The 13027-nt window shown below is 47.4% G+C and overlaps 3 protein-coding genes across 3 annotated transcripts in view; 1 reads left to right on the top strand and 2 right to left on the bottom strand.

Annotated features, from left to right (window-relative positions):
* LOC130582169 (cleavage stimulation factor subunit 1-like) overlaps positions 1-1622 on the bottom strand; it is a gene marked incomplete at its 3' end in the record, with an annotated part of 4702 nt that extends 3080 nt beyond the window's left edge. The window contains exon 1 of the mRNA XM_057380729.1: positions 805-1622. Within this exon, the coding sequence (XP_057236712.1) occupies positions 805-924 (120 nt within the window). The remainder of the gene's footprint in view (positions 1-804) is intronic.
* A 265-nt stretch (positions 1623-1887) lies between these two features.
* On the top strand, positions 1888-7541 carry AURKA (aurora kinase A). The gene is made up of 8 exons (XM_057380730.1): positions 1888-2101; positions 2772-3054; positions 3566-3665; positions 4256-4447; positions 4595-4733; positions 5078-5226; positions 5772-5946; positions 6246-7541. Exons 1-8 carry the CDS (start codon positions 2048-2050, stop codon positions 6429-6431), a joined length of 1278 nt encoding a protein of 425 aa, XP_057236713.1. The 5' UTR covers positions 1888-2047; the 3' UTR covers positions 6432-7541.
* A 365-nt stretch (positions 7542-7906) lies between these two features.
* FAM210B (family with sequence similarity 210 member B) lies at positions 7907-12349 on the bottom strand. Its single transcript, XM_057380731.1, has 3 exons — positions 12138-12349; positions 10249-10421; positions 7907-9222 (listed from the first exon to the last, which is right to left on the bottom strand). Exons 1-3 carry the CDS (start codon positions 12306-12308, stop codon positions 9006-9008), a joined length of 561 nt encoding a protein of 186 aa, XP_057236714.1. The 5' UTR covers positions 12309-12349; the 3' UTR covers positions 7907-9005.
* Between the last annotated feature and the right edge of the window lie 678 nt (positions 12350-13027).

The raw sequence follows: 13027 nt of genomic DNA, 5'->3' as shown, positions 1-13027 counted from the left end.
TCCCGATCCCAAATCCCGCTCGGGGGTCCCGATCCCAAATCCCGCTCGAGGGTCCCGATCCCAAATCCCGCTCGGGGGTCCCGATCCCAAATCCCGCTCGGGGGTCCCCATCCCAAATCCCGCTCGGGGGTCCCGGGGCCCCCGATCTGCATCCCCCCCCCCCCCTTCTGGGGATCCCGGGGTCCTTCTCCCCGTCCCCCTTTCCGGGGATCTCTCTCCCCACTCCTCCCCTTCCGGGGGCCCCGCTCCCCATTCTCCCTTTCAGGGATCCCGGGGGGCCCACTCCCCATTATCCCTTTCAGGAATCCCGGGGGGCCCGCTCCCCATTCTCCCTTTCAGGAATCCCGGGGGGCCCGCTCCCCTTTCTCCCTTTCAGGGATCCCGGGGGGCCCACTCCCCATTATCCCTTTCAGGAATCCACGGGGTCCCTTTATTTCTCCCTTTCCTGGGCTCCCGCTCCCCATTCTACCAGGGGTCTCGGGGGTCCCTCTCCCCGTTCCTCCCCTTCCGGGGATCCCGAGGGTCCATTCCCCCTTTGGCGGAGGCCGCAGAGCGGCGCTCGGGGCGGGACCGCGGGCGGGGGAGCGGCGGGGCCCGGCCCCCACCGGGAGCGGGGGGGGAGCCCGGGGGTTCTTTTGTGTCGCAGCCGCAAAGCTCCGAAGCGCCGCTTCCGCCAGACCCCGGATCCCAAACACGGCGACGTGAACGGGCTGGGAATTAACTCGCTGGCGCTGCTGCCCGGCGGTGCGGGCGGGCCCGGCCCCGTCCCCAGCGCAAACCGTCCCTTCCCCGAGTCCTACTCACGTCAGCCTCGAGAAAGGGCAGCCGCAGCGGGCGCGGGTCGAGCAGCGGGGCTGCCATGCTCCCCATGCCCCGGGGCAGCTGTCGTCTGTCACACGCTGCAGCGACACGGCGACCCGACATCTTCTTTTTACCTATCCTGAACCACTTGTAAACACCAACACACACAACCAGGGTCTCCTTCGCTCTTGTTTTCAGCACCGCGGAGACAGTGAAAAGTTGCCTTGGATCGCAGTTCTTCACAAGCGCCAAGTGCCGAATGGAGTTTTTCCTCGCYGCGCGGCGCCTCGCAGGGACCCGGGGGTTCCGGGCTGCGGGGCAGCAGCGCCTCACGCCGCGCTCGCTGCGCTCCTCACGGGCCGCGTTCGCTGACCGGCCGCGCTCCCGCTGTCCCGGCGGCTCCGGGCGCTGCCGGGGGCTGGACGCGAGGGGTCCGCGCGTGGCTCGGGCCGGGCCGGGCGGTGCCTTCGCACTTGGCACTCGCCGCGGAGCGCTGGGGGCACGTGGAGCTGCCCGGGGCCGCTCGGCCGGGACGCGCTGGGGAGGCTCCGGCCCTGCTCGGCCCGTCCGGGGGGGCACCCACACAATGGCCCCGCTCGCGCTCGGCCCCACGCGCGGTGGCAGCACCGCCGCTGCCCGGGCTGGCCCGAGGGTGGATGGGGGGATCTCGGGGGGGTTGTGGCGGCAGCGGGACTGACCTGGCGGCGCTCCCGGCAGCGGGGCGGAGCGGAGGCGGCGGCGGCCACAGGTGGGAGCGCGGCGCGTTACGCGATTTGCGTAGCGGAAGCGGCGGCTGCGGCCGGCGGGAAGTGCGCGGGCGGCGCGCGCCGGGGGGGGCGCGGCGCTACGCAAAGTGCGTAACGCGCCGCGCGGCGACAACGCCGAGGACGGGGCGGGCGCCGCGCTTGCGCCCCTCGCGGCGCGGCGGAGCGAGCCCGGCAGCCAATGGGAGGGCGGGGCGCCCGCCGGGGCAGCCAATCAGCGTGCGGCGGCAGCGGGAGAGCAGCCAATGGCGGGCGGCGGGGGTTTAAAGGGGTATTTAAGGCGCGGCGGTTTGAATTCAAACAGCTCCGTGAGGCGGCGGTGAGCGGCGGGGCCCGGCTCCATGGCGGTGCGGGCAACGGGGCACCGCTAAGGGATCCGTATCACTGCGAGACCCTGAATCCTCCTCTGCTCGCTGCACTGACCTCTGTTGGCTCCGTCTCGCCCGCAGCCAGAGCCGTACGTACCGCTCTCTTCGGGCGCTATGGACAGGAACATGAAGGAGAACCACGCCGCGTACCCCGGCCGCGCTGCTAAGGTAAATGTGTGAAATACGCGGTTTATGTTCGTCTTCCTGAGTAATTTCCTCTGCTGGATCGTTGGTGTTGATACCTGGGAGTTCGCCATTAAAATTCTGTAGATCTGGTCCGTTCAGGGATKGGTGCATGCGATTTTTCCTTGGTGCGCGAGTTTCTCCCCATCACACATTAACTACAGCTTTTAAACTAGTAATTTGTCTTTCAAGAACTTTCTCCTGGAGAAAACAGTGCTCAGAGCTGCCTTTTGTTTTTATTGTTAATACTAATATGTCTTATTAAATGGGGGCATACTCCTTACATTTGAAGTCCTCTAAAGAGAAAGCAGGTGTGTGTATAATCAACTTATTTCAGCTATAGTTTTTAAARGCAAGCACTGTATCAATGTCACTRTTGATATACATGCACAGCAGTGCTCAAGATCACCCTAATTATGTGGGTTTTCCACTTGGAAACACAGATGCAGTCTCACTATTTTAACCTTAAACTAAATAGGCCAGGTAAATTTTTGGAACAGCATAAACAAAACTTCCTTTTAATTAAATAGTTGATAGACGAGTTTGAGTGTTTATGTTAATGTTCTTTGTGTTGTTTTGCCTCCTATACTGACTGAGGCTATAAAGATTCTCGTGTGCTGTTCTACAGTTAATATGCTATTCTTTCTCTTTGAAGGTTGCAAACCCCATTGGGGATGGTCCCAAACGTGTCCCTGTGTCCCAGCATTCAGCCCAGAGCCGGTTACTGACCAAGGGAGCTCCAGCACAGCGGGTTCTGTGTCCTGCAAACTTTGCCCAGCGAGTTCCTGTGCAATCTCAAAAACCTGTACTGTCAACCCAAAAACTGTCCAGTACCCAAACAACGCAGCAGCTCCGACCCAAACCWCCCCTGCAGGCGACTGTGAGGCCTCAGGCTGCAAGCAAGAGCAGTGAAAAACCTCCCCAAGCTGCAGGACCTGGTAATTCTGAGGATGAGTTACATGTGGCTACAGCTGTGACATTCAGGATGCTCCCTAAAGCTGCTGTGAGCTGGGGACAATCCTGGAGGGAGGTTCATGGTTGTGTCCCCAAGCAGAAGGGCAGCACATGCTTCACCTCGGGTGTTATTACTGCTCCATCCTTGTGAATTTATCTCTAAATCAACCACTTAGAGCCAGTATGGTGTTAAAAACTTCCAGGTGCTCAGCAGGCAGTTAATGTAAATAAGTACTCAGACCTCACAGGTTTTACAGGATTCATGTTAATCTCTTATGCACAAGGATACTCTATTGTGGGAGGGAAAATTTATTTTCAGAAAACTTTTAAAATCACAKTTTGCCAGTGCTGTTTCTTTCCCAGCAGCTGGTTATGTTAGGTTGCTTAAAATGTCATGGAATGGATTCTAAGAACTGCTTCAAATGATGCACTGGAGTTGGATTTGCTCCTGTGTGTGGGTCTGGTTTGTAAACTGATTTATTTTTCTGTACACAGCAAAAAACCCTGAAGCAGAAAGCACCACTAAACAGAAAACTGAAGAGAATGCTAAGAAGAAAAGTGAGGAGACCAAAAAGAAGAGTGAAGAAACTAAAAAGTAAGTTATGCCTCAAGTCTAGATAACTGAGGCCTGCTGGAGTTGGTTTGGTTGTGGAGTCTGGTGACATCCAGACATAATAGTAGGAAAACTGCCTGTGACCTGATAATTGTCAGGAACAAGGACTTGTTGTAATCTAAAGAAAACTTTGGGCTAAATGCAGAATAGCTCTTCCCATGGGASAACACTGATAGCTGCTGCCTCAGTCAAGAGATGAACTGAAAACAGATCCTCCTTCATCTGGGCAGTCTAACTCAGGAWGAAATTGGATTTGTTTATGACTTTAAATTGTTTTGCCATGCACTGGTGATGTGTCTGGGTTAAGTGYATCCAAAGTAACCCAGCTTGGTAAACACAGTCATTTTGTAGTAGTGTGGTTGGYGTTAATGTCTGCAAAGACTTCAGGAAGGATGAAAATAGCTTTCAGAACTTCCTTTTGAAAAATCTCAATGCCTTCTATATTCCCTTGGTGTTTTATTTTTTTTAAAGACTAAAATCTAGTTTAGAGTATTAAGTATCTTTTGAACTAAATTTAGGAGTCAAATCCAACACAGCTGTCCAGCTTTTAACTTTCTCTTTTCCTCTTGCAGAAGGCAATGGTCTCTTGATGATTTTGAAATTGGTCGTCCTCTGGGGAAAGGAAAATTTGGGAATGTGTACCTGGCACGTGAAAAACAGAGCAAATTTATTCTTGCATTGAAAGTGCTCTTTAAAACACAACTTGAGGAAGCTGGTGTAGAACATCAACTACGAAGAGAAGTGGAAATACAGTCTCATCTTAGGTAAAGTTTAGTGACTAATTATTCTTTGTTTGCATCCAAGTAAAGTAACTTTGGTTATGATAAAATTTCTTCTTTATGCTAAGATTTCTTTGTGTGTTTTGAGCTGACAAACCCCTCATTCAGAAAAACATTGAAATGTCTTTGCAGGCACCCCAACATTCTCAGATTATATGGCTACTTCCACGAYGTGACAAGAGTCTACCTGATCCTGGAGCATGCACCTCGTGGAGAAGTCTACAAGGAACTTCAGAAGCTCACCAAGTTTGATGAGCAAAGAACTGCTACTGTAGGTTGTTCCAGCTTCCTACCCATTCCTTTGTGTATCTGGACTATCTGCAGGATAGAGCCAGCTCTTCAAATTGAGTTCTGTATTCTGCTGGGGAAAACTGAGATTTCTTAGGTGCTAGTTGGCTTATTCTCAACAGGGAAAAAGTTGGGAAGTTAGTGCTGTGCAGGAATTTATGTTCAGGATTGCTGAATATTCTGGCAGGGCCTGTATTGCCAGACTTCAAGGGTTAAGGAATAATTCCTTTAGCTTAAAACTATAATTATGCCTCAAAAAGGCTGTGCTGCAGCCAAATAAACTCAGGTGACAATGTCTTTGTAGCTTAAATTTTATTCTTTTTGCAGTACATCACAGAACTTGCAGATGCCCTCTCGTACTGTCACTCCAAGAGTGTGATCCACAGAGACATCAAGCCAGAGAACCTGCTGCTTGGATCMAATGGAGAGTTAAAAATTGCTGACTTTGGGTGGTCTGTGCATGCTCCATCTTCTAGGTGAGAATTCAGTCTCTTGTGCAGTGAAATCCTTCTGTAGTGTGTTGGTTATGGAGGGGAAAGTAGGTGTGAACTTCTTAAAATCCTGGGGGAAAATGCTGCTACAAGGAAGGTTATCACAGTTAACTGGTGTGGCAGAGGAGTGTTATCCTGATTTTGAGTTCACACCTCGGTGACCCTGAGATGAAGGTTGGTGTAGGGTTACAGTGGTCCCTGAGATGACAAACCAGCACTTGGACTCAAACATTTCACTGGAAATTTGGTTATTTCTTGGCGTGTGAAACTGCACCTGACAAGGGAGGAACAGATTTGTCCTAGTGGGTGGGGTGAAGAAAGGAGAGATGAGACTCRTTGCAGGGACTGAGATACTTTCAGAAGTAGAAATTGTACTGCTGGCTTTTCTTTCCCATCTGTTCTGAAGGTGCTGAGTCTGTGCAGTTGTACTGCACTGAGGTGCAGATGATTGCAAGGATTAGTTTTTATCTGACTCTAGAAACAGATCCCCTAATTATCTTAACCAATGATTAACTTGGACTTTTCTTCAGGAGAACAACTCTCTGTGGGACACTTGACTACTTGCCTCCCGAAATGATTGAGGGAAGAACACATGATGAAAAGGTGGATATTTGGAGCCTGGGAGTTCTGTGCTATGAATTCCTTGTAGGGAAACCACCTTTTGAATCAACAACATATCAGGACACCTACAGAGCTATTTCCAGGGTAAGTGTGCAAATGCTTACCAGGATTAACTGGGTCATGCTTTCAGTTCTAGGAAGAGTTCAGCAAATTTAAGTTTGAAGCATAATGAAAACAAACATAATAATACACAAATATTTCTACAAGCAGTGAGCAGCTTGTTCAGGATTGTGATGAAATTATTTGATCTTAATAGGCAGAAGGTGCACAGTCTGCAAGGCTGACACAGCTTTCAAAGTGTAGCTATGATTATATGTTTAACTCTGTAGTTTGGTTATTGCCAAAGAACTTTTGCATCATCTGTAGTGTCCTTTTTTCCTTAGGTGGAATTCAARTTTCCTCCGTTTGTAACAGAAGGTGCGAGGGATTTAATTTCCAAGCTCCTGAAGCATAACCCCTTCCATCGCCTGCCCCTGAAGGATGTCCTTCTCCATCCTTGGATCACAGCAAACTCTACCAAGATTCCCACCAGCAGGAAGAGTGAAGGTGCTGCCCCATCCAAAACATAGTTTTAGGAGAGGTGACTTCTGGGATCAACAAGAGGAGCCTTGTACTGTGACTACTGTAATGCTTACAATAGGAAAAGCAGGTCTTGGAATCTAGTGGCAATTGGGATGCAAATCCTCRGGTTGGCTGGTGTCTTACACTCAAATTGCAGCGTAAAATTATTTGACTTCTAGCTGGAGCTTGTGGAATATTTAATATACTTGAAATCCAGTTCCATGTGGGCCAGGTTTGCTGATGTAAGTATGAAGCTGTTGGAGGCTCTTGTGCTGTGGTCTGTGCTGAAAATGGTTCGTTGTTTCACCAAGAGGAAGTTGTTGTTCTGGCTTACTGGACAGTGCAATATCCTGGAGATGCCTGCTCCTCCCTGCCTGGGCTGCTCAGGGTGTCCTACCTGTGGTGTAACCTGAAAATGAGCGAGGTGAATGTGTTTTTTCAAATGTTCTAAAATGATGTGTCAATTRGTTTGGTCTCTAGTTTTAAATGTGAGCACTCGTAAAATAAAGCATTGTTATACTGCACCCTGCAGAATGAGGCTCCTTGTGGCACTGATTGGCTCCAGCTCAGCTCCACTCCTCCTGGGCACAGAGTTCAATTCCCACCTCTGGCAAAAAGGAAGCTCCAGAAGTCATTTRCTATCTCACAATCCCAATTTAGGATTACAAGCTAAGTACCAAATGTGTTGCTATTTAACCTGCTTGGTTTATTGAGAGCTTGGCCTGTTCTGTCCTTTTCCCAATGAATTTATTCGAAGATCTCCCCTCTGATAATATTTTCCAGCCCYTTCTCTCAGAACTACTTTGAGATGATGTTGTGTAACAGGAAGTAATAACATCTGGTGTTGTAAGACATTCCTTAAATGGTGCTAAGGGTCAGGCCCCTTGCCACCAAAATAAAGAGACCAATTCTTTTCCAGTAAAACACTTCAAGCAAACTAAGAAAAAGCAATTTATTGTCTTTTCATTATAAGACTTCACTATWTTACAAACAATTTTAAAAAATGGTCCTTTTACAAGCAAGGATTCCAGAATTCAAAATATATTCTCGAATTAATTTAAAATATACTTTGCAAAAAAAACTTCATCTAAAGTTATCTAAAACTGCCAGTAGTTTATACAACCCTATTTATCTTAAGTAGTTTGAATTCTGGTCATAATTCATATGAAGCTCTTTCTTTACAGCAAGAAAACTAATTTAGTGCTGGTGCCTTCTACTGACTTTTAGGTACATTTACTTTCTATGTTTTCAGCTTTACACGTGATTTTGAAAAAGAAACTTTGAATATTTCTTTATCAAGTTCAAAACAAAACACCCTTCTCAGAAATTATTCTAACTGAAGTAAACAAGGCTGCCTCAGAGTTATTTTGGAATTCTTATCCTTGGTACACATGAAGCCTGGGACTTACTGTGGGGAGAACGAGTTAAGGTGCAATTTAATGTTCTGGCAAAGGGGAGGCAAGAAGCTGCTCCTAAAATTTTCTCCTCCTTCCTGTCCTCAGCCAGTCTCCTCAAAACTCCACTTAGCTGTTTTGGGATTCCATCTTCAGATTAACTGGAAGGTGGAATGTGGATATCCATACATGTAACTACATTCTAACACAACAGTGTCCCCATAAGGAAAGGCAAAACCCTCTCATTGCTACATTCACCAGTCTCAGCCCAAAGCACAGGAATTCCTCCTGGGAAGCTGTGAATTGGAATGTCTGGACTTCAGGTGCATCCCCAGGAGCAGAAAGCTGCTGGGGTTTGTTTTAAGATATAAAAAAAGGTATTTCCAGTACAAAGCCAGATCTCAAAATGTTAAAAYCCCCCAGCTTATCTCTGACTTAATGCTCTTTGGAGTATGTTCACATAGGTAATTCTGGTCACACTGATTTCAGTAGACTTAGGATTTCTTCTGAGTCTATAGACATGGAAAAAAAAGGGATTTCAGTAAGGCAGGCTCCCAGCCAGCACATCTTCAAATAATAAAATCTTGGCATATGGAAGCACTACACAGAAGTTTCAGAACAGTGAATCACCTATTGTGACTAAACCAATCATGACTGTGCAATAATCAGATGCAYACTCCTACTGAAGTGAGTTCAGTGCCTGTAGGGGCTGTACTAAAAGCCTCTTCTAACAAAAGAAACACCCACCTGCCATTTTAGATTCCAATGTATACCCTTCTCAAGAGAAGTACCAGTGTAGTAAGATATTATTTATTCTAGTGGGAAGAGATTCTCACAGTTTCTCAGCTACACAGTAATAAACCAATGCTATGACTGTTTTGAAAAGAAAAACAATGAAGGCTCAAAAAGCTGCATTGTAAAGACCCAAAACTGTGTGCCCATTGTCAAGATTTTATATTCCCACTTGCAGCACAARCCAAATCCCATTTGAACAGGCTTTTCCCAAGAACAAGTGGCAAAAGGGAAAGGAGATAAGGACAGCGCTTTTCACAGTGACATTTACCTGAAAGAACAATTAGAAATGCAAGATGAGGTCCARCATGATCCCAACCAAGTCCTTTAAAGAAACTTTGCACCTGAAGAGCTACGTAGATATGGAACACTTGGAAAGCAAAAGGCAGGAATGCCTCAGGGGTTGGAGGCAGGGGGTTTGAAGAAGCCGACCTTGCGGCAGTAGCGGACGATGAAGGGCACGGACACCACGGTGATGCTGATGCGCACTGGGGCAAAGAGCTTGTGCACAGCATAGGCCAGCACAAAGGTGCTGGTGCCTGCTGCCATCCTGGACTGCACAGAGGCCTCACTGAAACCCAGCTTGAACAGAACTGCAGTCATGTCCACGCCACTGGGGAAACAGAAGAGATATCTTTAAGCTAAAAAAGATAAAGTGCTATTTTTCTATTCAACGACTTAACATGTTGCACTTCCAACTCAGCCTTTAGAGAATTCTCTGCACAGTGATTTTCAAAAAGTTACTGTGAAATTGTGTGGGAATTTCACCTTCCCAAATTTGACATTAAACTCTGTCTTGAGGAAATTTATCACCTAAACACAGATCAATGCAAACCAAATGAGGTACCTGTTGTTAGGCTTAGTGTTCTGATACAGGAGTACAAAGGTCTTAAAATGACAAGTCTCTAAAATCTAGCAAGTGAAGGACGTGTTAGGGATCTCAAACGAGCACTATCCACCAAATCCATTAATAGCTTAATTCTCTATAGGCATAGCAGCTTTCATCAAGAATTCAGCCATAATTGAAGGAAAAAAATAGTTTTCACCCTGTGCATGATGCAGTAAACAGGAGAAGTCAGGCACTCATATATTCCCATTGGAGTCAGGAATAAGGAGCAGGGAATATTGGAAGAAGCAACAAAAACCTCATGTAACTGATGTATTCCCACAAAGCCACACAAAACTCCCCACCTGACTCTGGTTCTGCCCCATTTTCACTCTAATCCCATTCTAGTGGCTGTCATTTTCTGCAGTTCAACTGCACAAACTGTGTTCAACACCCAGAAAAATAAGTTTATCTCTAAGCCCCAGCACATTTGCATGGCTCTATCTCTCCAGACCAAGCAAGAACAAAAGATATCTGCAAAACAAACACATTYTCTGCCCAGTCAGATATGTTGTGCTGTGTCTGCTGTTTTCACTGCTGGTGAACCTGTGCAAAAAGACCATCTACAACTTCTCTCATGCCTGGTGGGAGATCAAGTCCATTTATGGGCCCATCCAAACTCAAAATTCAGGAGGTGACTGTATAGATCCAACAGGCATCAGATACCTGTCTCCTGTCAGAGATAAGCACAATGGTAAATGTATTTTACTTTAACCATTACCTAGATGTGACAGAGAGCTGTACAAACCTCACCTTGACACAGCCAGGTAGAAGATTCCCAGAGATACTAACGAAATTCCAACATGGAAGGAAACCCCTACAGCACCATATTCTTTAAAAACTTGTCTCAGCTGCTGGGATTTGTTGAGCGTCTTGTTTTCAGCACTGGGATCAGTGGCTGTCTTTTTGAGGGGTTCACCTGCATCCTATAAAGAAAACAAAAGTATTTATTAGCATGAAGCACAAGATCATATTCTAGTTAGTTGAACCAGTCTGAAATAATGAAAGAAGTGTCTTGCACACAGAGTGATTTGGGGAGACAATTCCACACTTCTGCTCTTCCACATCAGCAGAGCAAATGATGTAGCAGAGCTCAGACAAGCTCCTTCTCCCAACTATTCCTCTTACAGGGAAGCAATGAGCTTGGTGTAAATTCTTACACAATTCAAGTTTCATAACTGAAACCCAATTATTTGATCCAAATGTGTGCCAAGGCACACCCACACAGCTGCTTAAGACGTGAGATTGAGGTGTCAGAGCTTTTTGCTTCTACCCACTGCTCAGCTTTACCAGTGAATTCTTGGAGCACAGCTTTTCATTCCAGGGCTAAGCAGCCAGTGGCACTGGAAGCCTACCCGGTACCACTTAATAACAACTCACTGATGGAAGAGATCCAACATTTAAATTCCTATAAATCACCCTTAATTGATGAGCTGATAAAAGGAAGAACTGGGGAACTGCAAGTGTTGACAGCAACCAGCAGCCCTGTTGCCACAGTGTAGACAACAACTACAGGGACACGCCAGGGCTGGTGTCAGGGGCCCAAACACACTGAAAATGTTTGTCACAGTAGAAGTTTTTGATAGATTTTTATCTCGGTACATTTCAGGTGCAGAACATCAAGAAAAATATTCTTGATTAACTCTTGGTCTTAATAAGATTGTAAATTAGGATACAAGACAGTCTTACAATCCTCGCAGTAAGCATGCCACCTGCCCAAACCTTAAAACTCCATTGTTTGCTGCTGGTTTTCTCTTTTAAAGTCATAATTGGTTTTACTTCGTATTCAATTTTGACAGGAAATCATACTGATACATAAACAGGGAACTGCATAGCTCATCCTGATTCTTGTATCTAAAATCTTCAAGCATAATGGACAATTTTATATTTTTATTTTGTGGCTCATGAGCTCCGGGTCTTACAGATGGATCATAAGGACAGAAAAACTGTGTGTTCTGATCTTTCAAGTCCATTCCAATTCATTCGTGTTCCCAGGCTCACACACCAGCAATGGTATTGAAACAAAATATTAAAAAAGAACCACTTCAACAGATACTATTTGGAGTACCCAGAGCAGTAATGTACAGAATAAATTACACTTTAGCAAGTAAAGCTGTTGCCTATTTCCATATCACTCCGCTACAATATTGCAACAAARAAAAAGCCCATTCTTTTCGCATCATTAAGGCATGAAAATAAATAGAAAGCATTGTGTTACGCTTCGCAATGAGGCTACACAAATCAGGCTCCGAATTAAACTGCAGAAATTAAAATGCAGAAATTAAACTGCAGACATTAAAATGCAGACATTAAAATGCAGAAATTAAACTGCAGACACTAAACTGCAGATATTAAACTGCAGAAATTAACTTGCAGACATTAAACTGCAGACATTAAACTGCAGACATTAAACTGCAGACGAGGCACCCCGGAAAGCTCACAGTGACGATGCGACCCCCGGCAGGTGCAAACCATCCCCTACAAAAAGCCGAGATAACCACGATCCAATGACCCCATGGGGATGGGAAGGCAGGTGGAGGTGAAGACACCTCCATAGCACTGAAAGGCACCTSCAGAAGGCTGAGGAACGCTGTTAGTTCAGGGAATTCTTTACCGCGGGCGGCCCCTCGGCCCTCACGTACCTTGGCGGCGGCGCGGAGCGGGCCCGGCCCCGGCAGCGCGAACCGGGCGGGGCGGGGGACACGGAGCGAGGGTCCTGGCGACAACAGCGGTGACAATAGCGGTGACAGCGGCGGGGACAGCGGCGGGGAGAGCGGCGACAGCAGCGGGGACACGCGGCACAGGCGGTACATGGCGGCACCGAGCGCGCATGGAGGGCCGGGAAGCCGGGATCCGCCCCGGCCGCCTCCTTAAAGCCGCAGGGTGCGGTTTGTGAGGGGAGGATAGCCGGACAGAGCGATGGACAGCCTGGCTTTGGGCACTGCCCGGCATCCCGGGCACACACAGCTACAATGGGCATCCTCTGCCAGGGCCTTCCCGAGGGCACTGCCCGGCATCCCGGGCACACACAGCTACAATGGGCATCCTCTGGGTACCCTCTTCCCGAGGAATCAGTGGCTGTCTTTTTGAGGGGTTCACCCGCATCCTAAAAAAGAAAACAAAAGTATTTATTAGCATGAAGCACAAGATCATATTCTAGTTAGTTGAACCAGTCTGAAATAATAAAAGAAGTGCCTTGCACACGGAGTGATTTGGGAAGACAGTTCCACGCTTCTGCTCTTCCACATCAGCAGAGCAAATGCTGTAGCAGAGCTCAGACAAGCTCCTTCTTCCATCTATTCCTCTCAAAGGGAAGCAATGAGCTTGGTGTAAATTCTTACACAATTCAAGTTTCATAACTAAAACCAGATTATTTGATCCAAACGTGTGCCAAGGCACACCCACACAGCTGCTTGAGACGTGAGATTGAAGTGTCAGAGCTTTTTGCTTCTACCCACTGCTCAGCTTTACCAGTGAATCCTTGGAGCACAGCTTTTCATTCCAGGGCTAAGCAGCCAGTGGCTCTGGAAGC

The sequence above is a fragment of the Malurus melanocephalus genome, unplaced genomic scaffold (genome assembly GCF_030028575.1).
Source record: "Malurus melanocephalus ecotype Western Australia unplaced genomic scaffold, MMel_1.1 scaffold_469, whole genome shotgun sequence".
NCBI lineage: Eukaryota > Metazoa > Chordata > Aves > Passeriformes > Maluridae > Malurus > Malurus melanocephalus.
Note: the sequence above shows the minus strand (reverse complement) of the source record. Positions and strands in the feature narration are given on the sequence as shown.